This window comes from Peromyscus californicus, unplaced genomic scaffold, assembly GCF_007827085.1.
Source record: "Peromyscus californicus insignis strain IS unplaced genomic scaffold, ASM782708v3 Scaffold_12__1_contigs__length_115047231, whole genome shotgun sequence".
NCBI lineage: Eukaryota > Metazoa > Chordata > Mammalia > Rodentia > Cricetidae > Peromyscus > Peromyscus californicus.
The window spans coordinates 53,876,753-53,889,165 of record NW_026294413.1 but is presented as its reverse complement, the minus strand read 5'-3'; the positions used below and the strand labels follow the sequence as shown (position 1 = coordinate 53,889,165).

The 12,413-nt window shown below is 54.1% G+C and overlaps 2 protein-coding genes across 4 annotated transcripts in view; both read left to right on the top strand.

Moving 5' to 3' along the window:
• The first annotated feature begins 6,307 nt into the window (after positions 1–6,307).
• On the top strand, positions 6,308–11,642 carry Egr3 (early growth response 3). Of its 3 annotated transcripts, XM_052732842.1 has the most exons (3): positions 6,590–6,703; positions 7,129–7,181; positions 7,997–11,642. In XM_052732842.1, exons 2-3 carry the CDS (start codon positions 7,142–7,144, stop codon positions 9,004–9,006), a joined length of 1,050 nt encoding a protein of 349 aa, XP_052588802.1. In that variant the 5' UTR covers positions 6,590–6,703; positions 7,129–7,141; the 3' UTR covers positions 9,007–11,642. The 3 variants fall into 3 exon arrangements, with proteins under 3 accessions (XP_052588801.1, XP_052588802.1, XP_052588800.1); XM_052732841.1 differs by lacking the exon at positions 7,129–7,181 and having other exon boundaries at positions 6,308–6,703; XM_052732840.1 differs by lacking the exons at positions 6,590–6,703; positions 7,129–7,181 and adding an exon at positions 6,741–6,983.
• The window catches only part of Bin3 (bridging integrator 3), a 64,073-nt gene continuing 58,344 nt past the window's right edge, over positions 6,685–12,413 (top strand). Inside the window, exon 1 of the mRNA XM_052732846.1 lies at positions 6,685–6,703. The gene's annotated coding sequence lies outside the window, so the exon portion shown is untranslated. The remainder of the gene's footprint in view (positions 6,704–12,413) is intronic.

The following is a 12,413-nucleotide window of genomic DNA, read 5'->3' as shown; positions in this document are numbered from 1 at the left end:
CCCACACCAGCCACCTCATCCATCCTACCCACACCAACCACCTCATTCCTTCCCTTTGTTACAGTCACAAAAGAGACAACAGCTAGAGTCAAAAGCATTCTTTTTGGAGTTACATGGGGTGAGTTCAAATAGATCAGCCATGTTGAGACCAATTAACTTCCAGGAAGCTAATAAGATTCTCCCAGCCATATAGATCTTGATAGTAAGAAGTGAGGAAGACAGCCCAAAGATCTTCCTCACTTGGCTGCTGTAAAGAGACTGAGAGCTGGAGAAACGGCTTAGTGGATAGGAGCACTTATTAACTCTCACAGAGGACTGGTTTTCTTCCCAGCACTCACATAGGAGCTAACAACTGTCTGTAATTCTAGTTTCAGGGAAATGCCCTTTTCTGACCTCCATGGACACCAAGCACACACACACACACACACACACACACACACACACACACACACACACACGCATACATACAGGCAAAACACTTATACACATAAAAAAAAACAAATCTTAAAAAAAAAATGTAAGGAAAACAGAGTATATATACAAGGCCTGGCCAGCCAAAGCAGGCATCCTACATCAGCGTCCCAACCTTCTAGGACCGTAATCAACCAGAAGCACCAGCATCAAGGTCCCCATGAAGCTCACTAACCCCATAGGGAACCAAAACTTTCCTTCTTCAAGCTTCCAGGGAAATTTTACCTAGCCTCTCCTCTAAACTGGATGTCATTACCAAAGACATGGCAATGACTTCTAGAGATTTCACTAATGAGCCGCAGGACTCCAGTGACCCTCCTGGGTGGCACCCAAAAGTGGAAACCACCTGAAGACCCTCAAGATAACTGGCACTCAAGAACGATGCCGCCAGGGCAAGTCCTCCACACACATCCTTGGGGTGACTTGAGCAACAGCAAACTCCCATCTCTCATCATTGGGCTCGAAGTCCTACAACCGGATTTCCATTCTAGCAGCATTAGTGAGGACCTCCATGTTCCAGGGGACATTCTGAGTCCTGTGCTTAGTATCTTCAGGTTCTATTAGTAACTCTTGCTAAGTATTTTTTCTTCTCCACATTGCTAGGTAGAGCCACTTGTAAAGGCACACATCAATAATCCCAGCACTTGGGAGGTAAGGCCACTCTCGCCTGACTTCAAAGGGTAATCAAGACCCCTACCTGAGAGGAGAGGAGAGGAGAGAGAGGAGGGGGGGGGGAATGGCTCAGACAGAAAATTGTGTGCTGCTCAGGCATGAAGACCTGAGTTCAGATCTCCAGCACCCATATAAAAAGTGCGCACAGCTGTAATGCGGACACTGAGACACAGAAGGGTCCCTGGGGCTCACTGTTCAGCTAATCTTGCCCAATCAGTAAAATTCTCTCAAAAAGAATAAGGCAGAGAGCAATTGAGGGACACATGCACACATGAGCATGCACATGAACAGGGACACACACATACAACATACACACCAAAGAAGAAGTCGCTGGAAGCCTTGAAACCCAGAGCTTTGATCTGGTGACGTAAGTGTTCTCACCACTGGGCACATCCCCAGTCTGTAGCTCCAGTCCTAAGCATTTTTTTTTTTTGGTTTTTCGAGACAGGGTTTCTCTGTGTAGCTTTGCGCCTTTTCCCGGAACTCACTTGGTAGTCCAGGCTGGCCTCGAACTCACAGAGATCCGCCTGGCTCTGCCTCCCGAGTGCTGGGATTAAAGGCGTGCACCACCACCGCCCGGCTGCATTTTATTATTTAAAATGCAAATTCCCTTGTGACTGGAACAATGGCTAAGCAGTTAAGCGAATTGGCTGCTCTTCCAGAGGACCAGAGTTTGATTCCCAGTTCCCACAGGGAGACTCACAAGTGTCTGTTAACTCCAGTCCTAGGGGACCTGATGGACTCTTTTATGGCCTATGTGTGTGTACACACACATACACACACACATACACACACACACACACAGAGGCAAAACACCCATACACATAAAAACAAATAAATGTAAATGCAAATGCCTTCTAAGACCGGTAAAGCATTAAGATGGCTAACATCCCAGGTTGAATTAGTTTTAATGAGGGAAAGGAGGAACTCTTGGAAGATAGAAGACCGGTTAATAAAAAGGAGAGCTAAAGTCCAGAGATGCCTGGAACAAAGGACCAAGACAGAATTGTGTCTGTTTCTGCAGTGGGATTCCAGGACCACATCTTCTTTATCCTCACCAAAAGTAAGACACCCATTCCCCCTCCGTGGGAGACAGCAGCCTTGGCTCTGTTACACAGAGATGGCCTGTCTGCCTTTCACCAGCTCCAGGGGAGGACGCCCTGAACCAGTGCCTACTCGCTCCCCAACAACTTTAGGGCTTAGGGTTCAGGTAATTAGGTTCTTGGCAATCTCTCTGGAGCCCGCCAATAAACCTGAAACACCCTCAGCCCCTCTCCAGGAGGGAGAAAGGAAATACACGGGGAGGGAAGGCCAGTGAGGAAGGGGGAAAAACTTTTCTATGCTGAATTCCACCCCTGACAACCAGGGAACTATAGCAATCTACAAAACCACCACTGTAAACACCCTGCGCTGCTCCAAATTCCTGGTTGTGCCTACTGGCACAGAACCATAGCTTCCACCTACCATCATCATCCAGGGTGATGGAGGACATCTGTTAGCACTACAACCTGAATAGAAAGTAGTCATTAAGGGCCTATGCTTGCAGGCTCCTTTCATGGCAAAGAAAAGGCCCCCAAACCTTCCACCCTCTCCTAGGAGCCATACTTTTTGTGTTGGTGTCTTTAAAGCATTCCAGGATGTTACAGAATGATCCAGGCCTAGTACCACCACCAGCTGTAGAAGGCTGCATCCAGGGCTTAGCTCCTGCAGATAGAGGACTGCTCCTTAGGCATCCCTAGACTGGCACAGCTATCAGGCACCCAGTCATTTCCTTTTCCCTGTAAATGAAGAGTATTTCTTGTCCATGACAAGCTGGAAGGGATGGCTTCCTCCACTTTTTACTAACTGCGCTGTTTGAATGCATCTCTGGGGCACCCAAGGAGTGTGTCCATCCTGCAGCAGGATGGGGGAGAATAGAGTTTAATAGCAATTGCTGTTTACTGAGTGCTTGCTAGAGGTCTGGTATAAGTACTCCATGAAAATTCTCTGATTAATTCTTCCTGTGAGGTCTGTACTGTTACCTCCATCAACAGATAAGAAGCTCGGTAGTATGCCTTGTCACAAAGAAGGTCTGGTAAATACTTTAAGTGAACTGAAAGCTTCCATTCCATTCGAAGAACTAGTAGTAAGGAGGCTGACAGCCTTTCCAGTGTTGCCTAGTAGGCAACAAGGTCCTGGTGCAAGCCAGCGGGCCGGCTACATGCTTTCCCTCTTAGAAGCAACAAACTAGCTTTGAATGTGTTCCGGGTCATCCTTGGAGGAGCATTAGCTGACGCTGGAACCAGAAAGCCTTTGAGAATCCCAAATGCTTCCACCACAGGCCTCTATGGAAAGGGGACAGGGCTCCCAGCCCTTCCTTCCTATGGAGAGAGCCCAACAGGTGGAAAGTGGGTGAGATCTGGAGTCCTTGCTAGTTCAGCTGGGCCACAGAAGGCCTTCCACTTCCTTCCCAGCACCCCCTTGGGCAGATCTCTGCCTCCCGCGGGGAGACATGGGCACTGCAGTCAATCTTAGACCTGCGGCTTGTTCCAGGAGAGACCTGCGGATCTCTCCGTAGGTCCAGGCAGAGGACAGGAACCCACCAAGACACACCCCGCCCCTCCCACAGCAGCCCGCCAGCCTCCCCTCTCACGCGCAGCAGGAAGCGCTACAGAGGCGCGACCAAAGCTTTGCGGGTACCCTGGGCGTCCTGTCCCGCCCCAGTTGCCTGGCTCTCCAGCCAGAGGCCAGAGCTCCAGGCTAATTTTTCACGCCCCCCCCCAGACCGCCTCCCTAGGTGACGCTACAGTCTGTGCGGTTCCTTTAAAGGCTGCGGGTTCCGTTCTTCTTCCCTTTTCCACTGGATGCCAAAATATGCAAATCCGGGCACCGGAATCTGCAGCCAAATAGAGCAGGAGAAGGGGCGCGGCCGGCGCGTCACCGGATCCGCTCCTTGTATGGCTCTTCCCGGCTTGGCCCGCTGCCCCACGACCCTCCCTGCAGCCGCGGAGGCCCCTCCCGCACCCAGCCAGGCTCACACGGCCGCCCACGCCCCTGACCGGCCGCTCCCCCCTCCAGGGATGGAGCCGGGGGCGGGAAGCGCTGCATGCCCTGATTCCGGCCGAAGCCCGGGACCGCTGCAGCGCGCAGTCTCCCCGCGCCGCGCAGGCGGAGGAGAACCCGGGGGCGCAGTGCCTCTGGAGCACAGGAATGGGTAGCCTGGAGGGAGAGGCGGCGGGGGTGGCAGAGTGGGGGCTCACGGGCGGCGGGAATCCCTCCTTTCCTAAGAGGTAGAGAAGATCCGGGGGAGTCTGGGCCCTTCCCACCCTCTGTTCTCTACCAAACTGAGGGGAGGAGAGAGGGAGTGAGGTTGTCATCCACCCCCATCACAATGCGCAGCTCGGGAGTTCCTCCTACACGTCCCCGGCCCCGCATGGACCTCCCACGGTGTGAGGCCCGGGGATCCTCTCTTCCTCCTTGTCAACACTCCCCCTCCCCCTGAGAGATGCAAGTTCCCTCAACCCCGACTCTCCAGCGGGGGACGCGGGATTCACCGCGCCCACGCGGCCACTGAGGAGGGAATCCTCCCCCGCCAAGCCGGTGTGATTTGGGGTCGCGCCTCCATGCTCCCTCCCTCTCCTCCCCCTAGCTCTCAGCCAGGCTGCGCGCTTCAGGAGCAGGCCTCGGGGAACACATCACCCACCCCCGGGATCCGCTGTCGCTCGGGGAGATGACAGCACCCCGGGTCGGCACAGGGGCCGCCCTTGACTGCAGGCACCCTCAGGCAGCAAAGAGGACAGCCCTTTGGGAGACGAGGAGGGGAGAGACTATGGGAGACCGCCGTGGCGGCTTAGAAACCGTGGGTTTCCCATCCTCCTGCTGTAATTCAGCCGCAAGCCCTTCGCGGGCTGCAGTAAACAGCGACTGTGCCCGGGCCTGCTGGGCCCTCCTGCCATCCTGTGGCCAAAGGGGTTTGCTTTAGAACCGTTAGGGAATTTATCTGGGAATTATTTGGTGCACGTGTATTCTATCCCCTGAACTTCACTCTTTCCTCTTCTCCACCAAAATCTCATGACCTCGCCCCCAAAAGTATGGGGCTTCTGCCCCCAACCAGCTAGTAGGCTACACATTCCTGGGCCACTTTTGCGCACAGCTGGGAGTCAGCGCGGGGTCAGGAGCCGAGGGAGGGGCCAGGGCTGTGGGCGGTGAATCAGAAAGATGTAGGCAGGAAAGTTCTAGGTACTAGAGCCCTGAGACATTGGAACCCCTTCCCCAAAAGGAAATACTCCTCTCTCTCCACCTGAGTCCAGTCCAGGGTAGGATGCTGAAGGAAGGGTAGGGTTGGGGTGGAGGAACCTGGCCTAAAACAGTCACCTCCCCCTTCCCCAACAATTCCCAGGCTGCTAAGGGCCCTGTCGCCTAGTGTACTGAACTCTTTCTTCCTGCTGGGAGTGCTGGAGGCCAGTTGCAAACAACTCCACCCCTCCACCTCCTAAACGTTGTCTCTAATGCAGACCTCAAATAAAAACCTATATGTTTGATTACTGGGTTTTCGACTGTGCACTGCGCACCGCGCGCTTTGCCTTGGGCTTCGTCCCTCCTTCCTTTCTCCTCTCGCTTTCCTTCTTTTTAATCTTCTAATTGACTTTTTTCTTTTTTCTTTTTCTTTTTCTTTTTTCTTTCTTTCTTTTTTTTTTTAAAAAAGAACGGCGAGCGGTGCGGGCGCTGCACGTTGGCTGTGGCCCGCTTCCTGCTTTCTAATGTTCCATTGTGAGGAGCTTCCATTGTGACGTCGCGCCCCTTCGGCTGGGCTTTGTCTGTCCATATATGGGCAGCTACGTCACGGAGCTTTCCCGGGGCTCAGATAAATAGACTGGTGGAGTTCCCTGGCTGGGAGCTTTTGGGCAGCAGTGAGCTAGCTAGGAAGCGGCGGGGCTGGTGGTGGTGGTAGCAGCGGCAACAGCAGCGGCAGAGGAGGTGGCGGCGGCAGCAGCGGCGGCGGCGGCGGCGGCTGTGGCAGATCGGGGGGCGGGGGGGGTCGGCGGGCGCGTGTCTGTTTGTGAGATCAATACTGAAGCCGCGTCTGACCCCCTGGAGCCTAGATTCCCCCCCCCAGCCCAGCCCCCAGCCCACTCCCCGCACACGCCCCACCCCACCCCCACGACCCAGCGTCGCACCGCACCAGCTGAAGCACCCGAGAGGATTACCCTCTTTGCCCCTCTCCCACTCCCCCCAAAAAAGAATAGATCCCCTCCCCTGGCCCACCCCTTCCCCTCTTCCCTACCCCCTCCCCCCGAACTTTCCCTCTCGCATGCTTTTCCCCTGCACCACGGATCGCCTCTCGGATGCCGCTAGCCTGGAAGCTGCGTTAGGAACAGGCGGCGGCGGTGGCGGCGGCGGCGGTGGCGGCGGTAGCTCGGGACTGCTATGACCGGCAAACTCGCCGAGAAGCTGCCGGTGACCATGAGCAGTTTGCTAAACCAATTGCCTGACAATCTGTACCCCGAGGAGATCCCCAGCGCGCTCAACCTCTTCTCCGGCAGCAGCGACTCGGTAGCCCATTACAATCAGATGGCTACAGGTAAGGGTGGCGGTGAGGCGGCGAGGCAGCAAGGAAGGAAAGGGGGAGGAAGAGGAGGAGGGAGCAGCGAGCTAGCGATGGATGCATAGATCGATGGATGCAGAAATGGATGGATGGAGAGACGGATGGAAAGATGGGGGGCGCGCTGGGAATTTTCCGGGGGGCGAGTTGCTTTTCCCACCCACTCCTCCCGCCCTCCGAGATCGGGAAGGCTTGGTTGGCGACGCCACCGTTGAGGCTTTGGTTCTCCCGGGTGGGGGCAGCCGCCGACCGGAGGGAGGTAGGTGCGAGCAGCTCTGGGGTTCTCCCTCTCCATGCAGGGGGCCCGATCGCTGGGCTGTACACAAGGCGTGGTGCTGTAGCCCCCTTTCTCGGGAGGAGCCCAGCGTCTTTTTCACCCGCGCTCTCCCCCCTTACTCCCTCAGCCTCCCACCCGGGATGGAGCCATGTGCGGCGTGGAGTCCCCGCGGTGGGAGAGGTACTGCGACGCTGCCTTTCCGGGCGTTCAGCAAAGCCATTGGGGGTGTGGGGACGGCGGGGAGAGGGAGGGGGCTCACCCACGGGGCGGGGGAAAGGGTTTGCCACCGGGGGCGATCCTGGGACCCGGGAGCTTGGGAAAGGCAGCTGCTCCCGCCGTGGAGACACCGGCCGGTTTTCTGCCGCTCTCCACTCTTAGCGGGGTCTAGGCTTTTCCCCTCCAGCACGAGCCGAAAGCTCCTTCAGGCCGGGAGGAGACTGGGGCCGGGAGAGGCTCCCTTTACGGGCGGCACCCTTCTGCGCTCCGAGGACAAAAGCATCGAAGCGCTCTGGGTCGGCCACCCGGGCTCAGCGCCCGTTGGGGGACATCGCTTGGGGCATGAAGGCGCGGCGTCTTGGAGTAGACAGGGCCGGGGGAAGAGGCCGAGTTGTGTGTGCTGGAGAGCGAGAGCCGGGCGCGCTTCGGGTCTGAAACTACCTGTAGCTGCAGCTACCTGTCCGCCCCACCTCGGGAAGAACAACAATGCTCTCGCGCGCGCGTGCGTGTATGTGTGTGGTACGTGAGTGTGTGCGTGGCGTGTGCGGTGTGTGTGCCGGAGCCACTCCACACCCCGATCCGTAGTATTTTGCTGTATCCAGGTTGCGCCGGGGAGCGCGGCACCGCCCGCTTTGCGCCAGGCTCAGCGTTCCTCTTACCCCACGCGCTGCGCACTCCAGCCGGCCGCACCCTCTACTCCTAGGCAAGGACCGGGGTGCCGTAGCCCGGAGCCGGCTCGGCTTCACTCACCCCTCCCCTCTCTCCCCCGCTCTCCGCAGAGAATGTGATGGACATCGGTCTGACCAACGAGAAGCCCAATCCGGAACTCTCTTATTCGGGCTCTTTCCAGCCAGCCCCCGGCAACAAGACCGTGACCTACTTGGGAAAGTTCGCTTTCGACTCTCCTTCCAACTGGTGCCAGGACAACATCATTAGCCTCATGAGTGCCGGCATCTTGGGGGTGCCCCCGGCCTCAGGGGCGCTCAGTACGCAGACGTCCACGGCTAGCATGGTGCAACCTCCGCAGGGCGACGTGGAGGCCATGTATCCGGCGCTGCCCCCCTATTCCAACTGCGGTGATCTCTACTCGGAGCCCGTGTCTTTCCACGACCCCCAGGGTAACCCTGGGCTCACCTATTCTCCCCAGGATTACCAATCGGCCAAGCCGCCCTTGGACAGCAATCTTTTCCCCATGATTCCTGACTACAACCTGTACCACCACCCCAACGACATGGGCTCCATTCCGGAACACAAGCCCTTCCAGGGCATGGACCCCATCCGGGTCAACCCACCCCCTATTACCCCTCTGGAGACCATCAAGGCCTTCAAAGACAAGCAGATCCATCCGGGTTTCGGCAGCCTGCCCCAGCCGCCACTCACTCTCAAGCCCATCCGGCCCCGCAAGTACCCCAATCGGCCTAGCAAGACCCCGCTCCACGAGCGGCCCCACGCGTGCCCCGCAGAGGGCTGTGACCGCCGCTTCAGCCGCTCGGACGAGCTGACCCGGCACCTGCGCATCCACACGGGCCACAAGCCCTTTCAGTGTCGGATCTGCATGCGGAGCTTCAGCCGCAGCGACCACCTCACCACTCACATCCGCACGCACACCGGGGAGAAGCCCTTCGCGTGCGAGTTCTGTGGGCGCAAGTTTGCGCGCAGCGACGAGCGCAAGCGCCACGCCAAGATCCACCTCAAGCAAAAGGAGAAGAAGTCGGAGAAAGGGGGTGCGCCCTCTGCATCCTCGGCGCCCACCGTGTCCTTGGCCCCTGTGGTCACCACTTGCGCCTGAGGCTCGGGCACCCAGATCCCCTCTTTTCCCTTCCAGTGCCTCCTGGCTGGTCGCCTGAAAGCAGCGGGGAAAGCCAACCACTGAGGCGCAGGGGCCGCGCCCTGGTCTCGCCCTGGACGTGCGGCCCCCTTGCCTCCCCTTCGATGCCCCCCATTCCCACCCTTTCACACCGGCCGATGGTTGGGGGATAGGGCTGGAGGCACTTTCTCCTTGCTGCCCCCCCCCCTTGCCAAGGCGTGGGGGCGGAAAGGTGGCGTCTAGCCCGCTTTGTTCAGTTAGGATCGCCTTGATCCAGGGGCCGCTGGGCCGCGCCAAGGACCTGCGGGGGACTGAAGGCGGGGCCCATCCAACCCTCGCCAGACCCAAGCACCTCACTGTTTCCCCCTCCAGTGTTTCCTTGTGTTCCCCCTCGAACACCCGAGAGGGGGAGGGGGTAAGGAGCGCACCAAAGCGCAGAGCTTGCTGCCCGCCGCACGCACGCGCGCTTGCGTGCGGTGATGCGCGCGAGTGTGTGCGTGCTCGCCTGTATGTGTGAGTGTGCGTGTGTGTATGTGTGTGTGCGCGCGCACGCGTGTGTGAGACTCTTGAGCTGAACTGGGCTGTGTCTACCCCCAAACTCTTCTTCACATAGGGTCCCCAAGCCGTTGGGAGATGTCCCAGGCTGGGGACCTGCATGTGGCCGGAGGAGATGGTCTTCCATCTGCTCCGTAATAATGTTTCTTACAGAAATGCCTCGGACGCAGCTGCTGCGGTACTGCTGCCGCCGCCTCGGGTTTGGCCCCCTCAGAGCCCCCTCCCTTTCCGAGCGCTTCCCTCTTAGGCCTCAGGGCAGTTTGATCTTTGGGGAGAAAGAGCCACCATCTCCTGAGCCTGCCTTTAAAAAATATAATTTGCTCAGCCCCCCACTTTTCAAAATCTGTGTTCTTGAGCTTGCCCTCTGCCTTTCCCTCCTATCATCTCCTTTTCCCTCTCAGGTTCTCACTAGGTCTCTCAAGATCTTTACCCAGAAAGGCAGGCCTCAATCAACCACCCAGCTGTTTGTCTCTGTCATATACCCATTTCTCATTCCCCCATTCCTGGGAAAGCTGGCTCTGTTCATTTGCCCTCTGTGATCGCCAACACAACAGAAGTGAAATGTATGTATATGATGTTGGTGTGTGTATGTAGATGTGTGTGTTTCTTTATACACATATGTTTACATAACACATGCTCTGTATTCCTGGCAAAATCAAATCTAAGGCATTTGGTTATCCAGCGCAGTGCACTGGAATAAAGAGAATTTGTAGGCATATGCAGCTTTAAATGATTTATTTTTATGAAAATGTTAACTGAGGAGATTATATCTACCTGTGTATGTGTGTGACTCTGTGCACACGTGTATATATATGCATACACATTCTGTTCAAATTGTCCTCAAAAATAGATGGGGATGTTTGCATTAATCTGTGTTGCTGAATGAGGCACATCTGTTTCATGCCCCATCACACCTTTTCCCTGCCCTACCTCACCTCTTCTCAGGAGCACCTCTACCCCAGCTGTCCTGCCCAGCCCTTCCTCACACAGGGTGGCCCTTTTTGAAGTGGAGACCTAGAGAAGGGTGCTCTCTCTGACACAGCTTCCTCCACAGTCTTGACTGAATGTATACTGTTTCCTATTCGCGTCCTTTCTCCCGTGGCCAATGAGCTGCCCAGAGAGAAGCGACAAAGGTCTGGAGTTTACAGAATGTCTGTTTTTAAAGTCACTTTACGCGTTTCCCACTTTTTTTTTTTAATTAAAAAAAAGCACCGTCTTTTGGTGGTGGATAAATAATACTAAAAGGACTCTAGTGAACAGAGAGGAAAAACACGAAGAGTAGGGGGATTGTGAATTTCCAGGTACTCGGGCTTTTTGTAGAAGGAGAAGTTTGCCAGGAGGGCCCATATTTTTTCAGCTGAAGGGTAAAATCTTTCTTTGCAGAGACAGTATTTTGCTGAATACTTTTTATAATGTGATGATTATTTAAAAAAAACACAAAAATTTTGGTCAGTTCAAAGCTGGAAGGAGGAATCACATATCCTTTAATATTTTTTCTTCCTCCTTCTGAAATATGCATGTCACTGCATGATAACTCTGACTTTTCCTTTGTTTTAATAAAACTGTTCTCAGACATTTAAGCTAAACTAAGAGAAAAATAACTTTGTTGCCAAAAGGTTGTGCTATCCCGATTTTTTTTATATGTCTGCATGTTTAAAGAAAAAACCCAGCAAAAGAAAATGCACTCTAACTTATGTGAACTGAGAGAAAAAAAAATATCAGGTTTTAAACAGGAAAACCTATGGGGAATGATATTTTTTGAAAGACTTTTGTATACAGTTGAGTACTTAGAAAAAGACAAACCAGATGTAATATATTTTGTGGATGTTTTTATTTCTTGGATTTATAGTACCTTATACTAAGGTTAAAAAATGCTTGATATTGTGAAAAGGTGAGATTCTTCACCAACATTTCATTTACTCCTTGTCACATTGTTATGCCAATATAATATAGTTAATGAAAACAGCATTTTTAAAAACAAATATTGAAACAGTGTAATGTTGTACCATTTGCCCTGTGAGCAAATGCCAAAACAGTAAATATATTGTGTTTGCTGACAATCAGCCTGCCTTTACATCTCGTTTTATTTCTTGTTTTCATGGTATAAAGTTTTGGTTTGGCCTGGGGTTTTTGTTGGTGTTGTTGTTTGTTTTGGGTTTTGGTCTTGTTTTGTTTGGGGTGTGGTGGTCTGTTCAATAGGTTGTGGTGCCTGGATTTATGCTCCTTGCTCTGAGAACCCTCAGAGTAGAACTGATGTCCCTGGGCCGGGGTCAGAATTCTGTGTGGGTTCTGGTGTTTCTAATCCAATGCTGAGTGCTGGTTCTGAGAGGATTCCAGTCTGCCCTTCTGGGATTCTCAGACAGAGCGATTAGCTGACCAGGTTGGATAAACTCAACTCATGGGAGTCAGGGCAGTGACTTGAATCTTCTAAAACCTTCTTTATGGTTTCCATAGGTAAGTCTCCTGGTTGGCAAACTATTTCTCTGTTGGTCTTAGGACAAGACCCTCAAGGGCCTCTGGAACAGCACTGAGAAATTCTCTTGCTTAAGCTTTTGAAGCCTGAAGAGACAGGTGGAGACTTGACAGGGATTCTTCAGGGTTGGCAAGATAACCAGAGAGATTGGCAGCTCTTCTGTGGTCAGATAATGGGGAGAGGGGAGTCTAGTTTTAAAGTTCTACAGCTTTAATCCCACTCGGACAGGCTTTTCAAAGTCCTCCCTGCTTGTCCATGTCTAAGAAAGGGGCTCTCCTTAGAAAGTGGTTCTTGTGAGTGACTCAAAGATTTGATACTTTTAAGGGAAGAAAGGACCTCTGGGATTTGGAGAACACAGGGA

Bases quoted from the DNA above. Each gene is read 5' to 3' on its own strand.
- Egr3 (XM_052732840.1), top strand. From the start codon at position 6,785: ATGCATAGATCGATGGATGCAGAAATGGATGGATGGAGAGACGGATGG. The intron at 6,984-7,996 runs GTAGGTGCGAGC...CGCTCTCCGCAG, and splicing joins CAGCCGCCGACCGGAGGGAG to AGAATGTGATGGACATCGGT.